Source organism: Arachis ipaensis, chromosome B6, assembly GCF_059453495.1.
Source record: "Arachis ipaensis isolate K30076 ecotype BB chromosome B6, ASM5945349v1, whole genome shotgun sequence".
Lineage (NCBI taxonomy): Eukaryota > Viridiplantae > Streptophyta > Magnoliopsida > Fabales > Fabaceae > Arachis > Arachis ipaensis.
This window is the reverse complement of record NC_142441.1, coordinates 10,929,084-10,938,597: the sequence shown is the minus strand read 5'-3', so window position 1 is coordinate 10,938,597 and position 9,514 is coordinate 10,929,084. Positions and strand designations below refer to the sequence as shown.

Here is a 9,514-nt window from a genome sequence, read left to right as displayed (position 1 = left end):
GGGAAATCTTCATTTATCATAATGTGGGTGGGGGGAGGGGGGGGGGGATTACTTATGAATTATGATCTCAGATTCAGTGTACGTAAATATTTTTATAATTAGTAATCAACTCATGGAAAGCATTGCCACTATGTTTTTGTTTTATTATTCAGACCGAGGACTCATTATATGATGATATTTAATAATAATGAATTAATGACCATGATAATGATCATGATATATTAAAAAAGAATAGTGGGATCAACACGGTATCACTTAGGATTTGATATAATCAAATGACAACATATAACACATGACATTTTCATCTAAATAAATAAATAACACACATTTGTTGAATTTCCCTCCTCAACTGACCCACCAACCCCAAAAATTACAACAAAACAACCTTGAATTTTAACTCTGTCCACTCAATATGCAAACATTGCATCAGCAATCCAATAAAATGAACAGCTACTCATATCAAAATATTATTTTTTGAGTATATGGAGCAACTAAGGACCATTGACTCATAGTAGTGATATCTGGTAGGTCTAGGTTGATATTAACGAGGAGCAGAAAAATTACCTCCATAAACTGTTCTAATGTAAAACTTCATTCTTCATCGGACATGAGTATAATGTTATGATACTGAAAAGTCAACTATTTGCATCCCTCTGCCAGCAACAGCAATCTGATAATGGTTCCTACATACGACACAAACCAGAGTCAGGTGAAAGAATAAGATGATGTATCACTCAATATTGTCCTGTCATATTCTGATAATTTAACAATCACCTGACACAGGCTCTAGCAGATAATGCTTCTGGCTCTGGTACACTAACTATTAGATGTGCATGCTCGACGAGCTTACTGTCATGAAGTCGCCAGCATCTGACTCGCTGATCAAGTCCGGTTGAAAACACCCAAGACCCATCCGTCCACACACCTTCACAAAACAAATGCTACCGATGATTAAACTTCTTGAAAACAGAATTTCCATAAGCATTTCATGGTTATCACTTATCAGCTTTACAAGGGGTATGGTTTTGCAGAGGTCATAAACATTTTATTATCTAGTCAATTAAAAGCAAATGCTAATCTCTTGGAAAATCATTTCAAACGAAAGAGTATTCTTGTAAGCATGAATATCTATAAAAGGAATCATAGATTTAAGATTTAGGGTGAGAGAAAATGCAAGAGGAAGTAAATGAAAATTTTCTAGGGAAAAAAAAAACACCAAGGAAGCACTAGTCTAACAAATATCACCTAACATGCCAACTTTTCTTCAAAGAAAGTAAAATTGCATATTCATACTGACGAGAATGAAAAAGCTCCTTTTGAAGTATATTTAATTATTTATCTCTGAAGGATAGATTCACCTTTAAATTAGGTAGGTCAAAATAAGAATGCTTTCTAAATTAAATTGGGGTCCATGGATGGATACATCCTTGCTACCTAGCGAAGCAACCTCACTTAAGAGGAGTTTTGTTTTAAGATGAATAATTAAATGGTATCTAACCTTTGACTGAAGAGCTGTGGGCCGAAGGAATTTTCACATAATTTAAGAACCTGATTCCATAATTCTTGCTCCAACTTTGAAAAGTTATGTCCTCATATTCAGGTCCAGAGGTCCAATGTCTTATTTCTGTAGTCACAACCCCATTATCTGAATTTGTTGACTTAAGTGATAGTTCAACGGTAAGATGATGAAGTGCCTGATCATCACCACCACTAACTATACTATATACATTGCAACTATTGTTGTTTTGGCCACCTTTTATCTCTGAAACATGGAGACAATTGACTCCAGATTGGTGAATATTTTGCAAAAGGCGTAGAGGCTGTATTTCACATATTTCCGCCACGGAATTATCAGTTTTAATCTCCGACTTAGGGGAAGCTGTTTGCGTGGTTTGGGAACAACCCATTTTGCTGTCTTCAGATCCATTTGTTATTGAAGAGTCACCACTAACAGTGTCAGCATGACAGATGCTCTTGGTTTCATCTTTGGCTTTTGAGGTTACCTGATCACTGTGCTGCCTTTTCTTTGACAAACCACTGCTCAATGATCTCCACCATCTACCACCCTGACTTCCTCTCCCTGATTGTGGGCGTTTCTGACCATCAAAGAAATTCTCTACATTACAAACAGAAATCCTCTGCATAAAAGCTTCAACGCTATCAGTCAGGTCCCAAAAAGCAATACTCCCATCAGTAGATCCACTGATTGCAATATAAGCATTTCCAAATTGAGTGTTTTCTGCAGAAGAAAGTAAAGACACAACGCAAGCAAAATTAAACCAGGAAATTAGATATTTGACAAAAAGTTGTACAAGGACATCTAAAATTATTCTAGTGTGCAGAGTGAAATGTGAGATAGGAATGCCATAATCTTCTTAATTCTAGTTTGGCATTGTCACACACTAAACATGCCACAAAATAATACCTAATTACAAAACAACTGCCTAAATATTTATAAAAGACAAACTAATAAAGAGTATTGTAATAAACAAACTTCCAGATTCACAATAAAAGAAATGAAACAGGTGGTACAGAACATTTTCCAGCCTCACATCAAGAAAATACTCACCTTTAAAAGGCCTAGATATGGGGAAAATGATATGCTGCAATGACAAAACTGGGGATAGTAAAGGAACTAACAAAGCAACATCAAACCTGCCAACGGAAAGGGAGCCATGTTAAAACATAACAAATGATTAAAAAGCATGGAACAACATTATGATAAGAGTTAGGTAGGAGCAACTGTATATACCATAGGCGGAAGGGCAAAACTAAAGCCCGTAACACAAGTGTAGCATCTGAACAGGCAACAACAACAAAACAAACAGATGTCCTGAAAAGTATACAACATGGAAGTAAGTTTGAGATTTTTTTTCCCCATGAAATTATGTTCAGAGTTCAGCTGAAATAGAATCAAGTATCAAATTGGTGTTTCTTCTACCTGGAACCCACACATTTAACAAGAAAAGCAGTAACAGCAAGATATCTCCAGTCATCCTCATGTTTATCTTTGATTGAGTTCATCATTCCCCTTTCATCCAACAGAGATCCAGGTCTACCATCAACCTCTGTATTAGAAACTTGTTCAGCAGCACTTACTACATTCTTGAGAGCATTTTCTGGATATTTCTGGGTAATCGAATATCTTGCTGGCATATCAGTAGAAAGCCACTGAAATGTCATTGATGAGGGCAAGCTTGACAAAAATTGATCATCAACTCCTTTTGAATTATACTGATGATCAATTAAAAGGTCATTTTTGTCACTCTGCTTCTGATATTTCAGTAGCCAAGAAGTTACCACACGCTTTGCACCCACAGATATGAGTAAGGTTAGATTATCTTCACTCTCAGCAGCATTCAGTTCACCATTTCCACCAGGTACATCAGTAGTACTTGGTGAAAAGGTATGCAGTTTTGACACACAACTAATTGATCTTACAGCTGATCCTCCGACATGTTCACCAAGCAGTTTTGACATGGACCAATTTTCAATATCTGGAGAGTACCTAAATCAAATAGACACATTAGGTGTTTAATAAGGTATTCAATCCAGCTCAACCAGACAGCAGACAGTACTTACAAAGTCAATCTCACAGTTCCATCTTCACATCCAGTTGCAATCCAACTTAATTTAGAAAATAAGGTATGCTTATAAGAATCTCCAGGGAGTATATCTTCAGAGATAAAGCACAAGGAATGTATCTCTCTCCCATGAAATTGCAAATGTAACCTCTGAGGATATATCTTCTCATCTTTATCATGAGTCCAGTGTCTATGGATATGTATCATTTCATCCTGTAATAATTGTCATCGTTGACTGATATGTTTAAAGAAAGATCTGATGGCCATATTCAGGTGCTTTAAGACACAAAAATGTTTAAAGATACGTAAGTTGTTTAGTTGTGTTTCTCAATAATTAAGAGTTCAAAGCATCAAGAAAACCTTGACAAAGGCAAAGCAATTTTCCTTCTCCGGTATATCACCTAGATAGTAGGAGTGAGGACGGCGCCATCCACCGCATGGAATTTTCACCACCTGCAGACAATGTATGCAGTTGATCATAACAGCTAGAGCAAGAAGTAATGTCATGCGAAACAGAGAAACAAAAGCAAATATTAATTGACCAGACTAGAGGAAAAAGATAGTCAAAGTACCTTACTCTCGTTAACTAAGTTCCACACTATGAAATCAACTGATGCAAAACCAGCTGCATAACCGCCAGATAATGTACCAACAGAGTTGTTATTCACAGAAACATTTTCAATCAAACTCAACTCTTTCACCTGTTTCAACCCCATGAATTGCAAAGTACGCATATCTCTATCATATTCTAGATAGCATATACATCCGTCTGCTCCGGTCTGAACATGAATAAAAATCAGAAATTGTATTCAAATTATGGCTAGTCAATATTTGCAGTTGTGTTTGGTCTGCATATTAACAATACTCTTCAATAGGAACCTGAATAATCAAACTTACTGAGCTTATCTCAAGCTGATTGTGACCAAGCTTAGTCACAGAAACACTAGACACACTTGATATACCATGAATCCCTTTGAAATGATTTACCGGAGTTATCTTCCCTTCTTGTACTAATGCTGTGCCAAGCACCAGATTCTTTGGCAAGGGGAACACAACCATATTACCACGTACATCTCCACACACTAGGATCTGCATAAAATTTGATATTCAGATTCCAGATGAATTTTCTATTTTTAAATTTGGTAACATCTCAGTGAAAATGAAAAATATCCGACGATGTCCCAATTCCTTATGGTTCTTGAAATTTTGAAAATGTCATATAAGGTACATTTGTTTTCAGATCCTGGGACTCAGTATTGTGTTTGGTGGTCAGAGACTGGAAATAAACTTTCAGTCCCGAGACACAATTTCAGTCCCTTCAGTATCTCCAGAAAGTGGGGAACACAGGAAACTGAAATTTTTGGGAACGGAGAATGAAACTTTAATAACATTTCTTCTAAAAAATACTCTCATTTAACTTTTCAAATTTCAAATCTATCATTCAATCTCCATATTTATCTTAAAGTAAACATGATACTAAGACATAACTCAGTCTAATATATTTTACATCAAACACAATACAGAAACTTAATTTAGTCTCTGTCTCCCAGTCTCAGTCTCTTAGTCTCTGTCTCCCTTCCAAACGCAACCTAAAAGTCCATCTCCATCTCTACCCAAAAGTTGTTATTTTCATTTAATGCATTAAGGGTCACATTCTTATTATATATATATAAGAAAAAGGGAGACCAAATAAATGCTTTCCTCATAAGTTATAAGAGTTCGACGGAAAAGCTATATCATAAAAGCACTATTTAAAAGCTTAAACAAATGAAGACGAAGTCAGAATGTCAGATTCTACCAATTAGCTTATATTCTACCAGACAACATGAAGAAGCAATGCTGAACACTTCAAACTCCACCAAGTTACCCCTGGAAGACAGGAGACAGATAATCATACCTCTTCTTCCACGCAAGCATCCAAACACATTATCCGCATTCCAAAATTTGATATGAAATCTGCTATATGTGACGCACTATTACTCTTCATGGAGCCTGTGAGGCTAGATTGTGGGGGATCAGGCAACCTCCATAGTTTCAATGTTCCTCTAGGATCAGCTGTGAAGACATACCTACAAATTTTTGTATCATCATGTAAAGATAATCCTTTTATTAACTTGAATTTGAAACACAGTGAAAGGAATAGGAACACAAACAATATAAGTATTTATGCACAAGTATATGCAAAACCAGAAGGGGTAAACTAAGAATATTATAATGTTATCAGGATCTCCAATCTAATTGCACTACACAATATGCATGGTAAGATGAAACCATGGGATGACTATGTAGCTTAACACATATGATACCAGGGCCTGTTAAGTGTGAACCAAAGAAATTAATGAAGTCATGCAAGTTAACTTATCAAAAAGTAAATTTCTATTCCCTCATTGAAGTTTCTTAATATAGGTTATTCCTAATAAATTGCAAGGCCAGGATACTTGTCAAGGAGTGACCAAAGAAGCAATGGTTAACACCTCATTAACTAGATTCATGTATCTCTGCACTGGCTCCTAATCTTGTCAGTAGTTTACACAGTATTGTTTAAAGATACAGGTCATTACCTGCATCCCAGAGATTTGCACCAATAGGTACCCAAGAGCCGTCTCTCCATGTCAGCTGACCAGGTGAAGTTTAGTCTCACTGTAGGAGTACAACCATTATCAGTAACTCCAATAACTGTCATATTTCCTTTACCATCTCCAATAGCAACCCAATTGTCAGCACCGCAGTCAAGTTCAATTGAGTCCTTAGACAATAAATCCATACAGATAATTTGAGCCCCATTGCTGACCTGAACAAGTTGCTTCCACTGAGCACCTCTTGCACCAATGAATTTAGCATGGTAAAGAAAACCATGATTTGTGGCAACATAAAGACTGTCCTGAGAGGCAAGATGTAAACAACGTACATATTCACTCTTGCTGCAACAAACAAGATAGGAAAAGTTAAACAATACTAAAATTGGTAACAAAGGTGTCCCAAATTGAGTTGACAATTCTGAAGTAGGTATCTAAGGTGAGCATCACATTTAACAACCCTACCTGTCCATGAGTCCAATACGATCCAACACATTAGGGATGCAAATGGAAAATGTCTCTGCCCTGTCAGGAGGGCCTGGTGCTGCTGCCAAGCCCCTGGATACAGAAGCATGAGGCTGATGCACTCTGATAGCTGAGTCAAACCCAGCAGTTATGAGAAGTGCCGAATTTGGGTCATACATACATCTCCATATACCCCTCCCTCTACATAACAAAGAATTCACACACTCCATTATTGCCCTATCTTCATTAAATAATAACATAAGAATTTGAAAGGCATGCATGAAAGGAAGGAAAAATTTGGTTTCATAAAAACCAAATAGATAAGGCAACCTAAGTAGTAGTGTAGCGCTCATGTATAATTTTTTGTGAAGCGGTTGCATGCTAATATTGCAGGGTATAACCACTAAGGGTTATGGAAATACTACAGTTCACAGAATTCAGGAGTTAAGATAATCAATTATCTTCAATGGCTGTTTGTTTAGAGCCACACAAAACCCAAAAGGCAACAATTAGAAATTTAACTTACAAAGATCAAGGATTGGTGTTTTAACTTACATGTGCTCCTTAATGACTTGCAGTTGTTCACCATCAACTCCCCATAGACGACACGTACAATCCTCACTGGCAGTGACAATCAACTGCACAAACCCATACAAAAAAAGGACCATTGCATTAATTTGCTTTGCCTATGTAGCTTGAGAAAGATTGAAAACTGAACAACAATGATTAGTTTACGTGATCAGCAATACAACAATCCCAAACTCGAGCATTATGTCCGAATAAGACAAGGGCAGTGGGATCATGCCGCGTAAAATCTTCCACTTCAATAGGAACAGCCCAGACACGTGCACTACATTAAAGAACAGATAGACTAATCATGAAGTGCATTGTTTTCAAAGAATAAACATAAAAACGTCCCACAATAGGACTTAAAGAGACAAACTCACCTACGGTCATCAGAGACAGATACCAGTTTAGAGCCACAAGACGACCATGCTATTCGGAAGATTGAACCTTCATGTCCAATAAGTTTACATACATGAACAGCCCCATAAAGTTGATCTTTGAACATACAGCAATTGCATAATGAAATGCTCTGACGATCATTGTCTTCTCTGAAGCTTGATGAACACTTATCAAGCTGAGGGGCCACTTTCCAAACAATAATCTTCCCGAACCAAACATTTTAGAGTAGTTAAAATAAAATAAAAATCCAAAAACATTAAGCAACATGCCAAAAGAAATTTTCATCAGGATAGTAGCATGCTTTATGCGAGATTTTGCGATCATGAATGTTCAACATGAATCAATCCCTGATCCTTACCTCATTAAATATTGTGCCAGATGCAACACGGAGAGCTTGAAGATTGTGACCCCATAGTCGCATCGAGTACAAAAGGCACCGCACTATGATCCAATTACAGATATAATCTCATTAGCTAAAAACCAAAGTCAATAAAGAAAGGAATCAAAGCCATGTCGTAGTAGTAAACAAACCAACCTGAAGATTGAACCTTGAGAACCGTACAAGAGTTGGAGATGTCCCAAACGTGAACTGAATTGTCGCTAGATCCTACAGCAAGAAAATGGCTTCCCACATTGGAATGAGCTAAACAACCCTACTACCCAATTACAAAGAGGCAAGCAAGCAAGAAAGGAAGATAAGTAAGAATAACAGAAATAACTACGAAGACATTAACGAAATGCTAGAAATGTGGTGGAGAGTACCGTGAGAAAGCAAACATCCAAAACCCAGTGAGGAAACTTGGGCAACAACTGAATCAGGTTCAGCTGCGGGGACTCAGAAACGGCGTCGTATGAGAAGCTGAAAAGCTTGAGCCTCGTTTCGCCAAACACGGCAACTACAGAGGGAAGAGTGTCTTGAGAGGTGGCGATGCCATGGACGCGGATGCCTTGGAAGACAGAGAAGGATCTCAGAATCTTTGCGAGTTCTAAGTCGTAGAGAAGAATCTCAGATCCTAAACCAGCTAGAAGAAGAGGAAGAGAGTGATTGGGGATGCGAAGTAAACACAGAGCCGAAATGTCTCCGAGGTAAGGGCCACGCTCCAAGCGCCATTTGCTCAAGTTCTGATGCTCCTCTTCCACCATTGATGAGTTTCAGAACCAAGCTTTAAGCGTAGTAAGTTTTCTTATTTCTTTTATTGCTCAGGGGCTTAGAAAGGGTTTTAAGAGCGAGTGAATTGAAGAATTCAGGGTTTTACAAGTTTGGACCATTTTTCCCTCGGCCATGAATTTGTAAGGTGGCTCCGGTTACGAAGCAAGGAGCGACTTTTTTTTTTTGTGTTTGGGGGCACATACTTGTTTTTAATTTTTTATATTTTTAAAAATAATTCTGATATATGTATATTTTTTATAGTAATATACTAAAATTTATTTTGATATTATTTTTTTAGTAATTAAATGGGTTTTTTAATTTTGTTAATTAAAAATAATTTAAGAATACAATTAATTTGTACTAACTATATTTTTATACAAATGTCAAAATTGTTTGGTATATGAATAATATTTTTTTTTAAATATTTTAATCCCATAAATTTCTCATATTCTTATAATGACCCTTCAAATAGATTTTGTTCTCACAAATCAGTTGCAATGTTATATTTGTTTCTTCTATTTTTTCAGTTTAATTCTGCGACCCCAAATTTCTCCTTGCATGTTATACTATGTAAGTTAATTTTCATTTTATATATAATAGTAAATACTAGAATGGATTTAGGATATACATTTGCAAGTAAAAACTATCTTTTATCTGATATAATTTGTAATGTTGTAGATGCAGGGAAAATCATGTTACTCTGGGTAATAACTCAAATTTAAAGAGCCAACATTTGAAATAACAAAATCTAAAGACACAATAGTTATGATCCA

At 36.5% G+C, this 9,514-nt stretch overlaps 1 protein-coding gene across 1 annotated transcript; it reads right to left on the bottom strand.

Annotated features, from left to right (window-relative positions):
* Window positions 1-235: 235 nt before the first annotated feature.
* Window positions 236-8,912, bottom strand: LOC107646032 (Transducin family protein / WD-40 repeat family protein). Its single transcript, XM_016350217.3, has 19 exons — window positions 8,354-8,912; window positions 8,127-8,244; window positions 7,950-8,032; window positions 7,573-7,793; window positions 7,361-7,475; window positions 7,181-7,263; window positions 6,626-6,826; window positions 6,146-6,505; window positions 5,482-5,653; window positions 4,482-4,673; window positions 4,157-4,363; window positions 3,945-4,037; window positions 3,583-3,797; window positions 2,942-3,508; window positions 2,753-2,833; window positions 2,570-2,655; window positions 1,499-2,239; window positions 775-925; window positions 236-683 (listed from the first exon to the last, which is right to left on the bottom strand). Exons 1-19 carry the CDS (start codon window positions 8,732-8,734, stop codon window positions 620-622), a joined length of 4,131 nt encoding a protein of 1,376 aa, XP_016205703.1. The 5' UTR covers window positions 8,735-8,912; the 3' UTR covers window positions 236-619.
* Window positions 8,913-9,514: the final 602 nt, after the last annotated feature.

What these genes read in the sequence shown, in the direction of transcription:
- LOC107646032 (XM_016350217.3), bottom strand. Translation starts at nt 8,734, where the DNA reads ATGGTGGAAGAGGAGCATCAGAACTTGAGCAAATGGCGCTTGGAGCGT. An exon ending in TCTCAAGGTTCAATCTTCAG is followed by an intron (nt 8,033 to 8,126) that starts GTTGGTTTGTTT and finishes ATTGGATCATAG; the next exon opens with TGCGGTGCCTTTTGTACTCG. An exon ending in ATTGCTTTGCCTTTGTCAAG is followed by an intron (nt 3,798 to 3,944) that starts GTTTTCTTGATG and finishes CAATTATTACAG; the next exon opens with GATGAAATGATACATATCCA.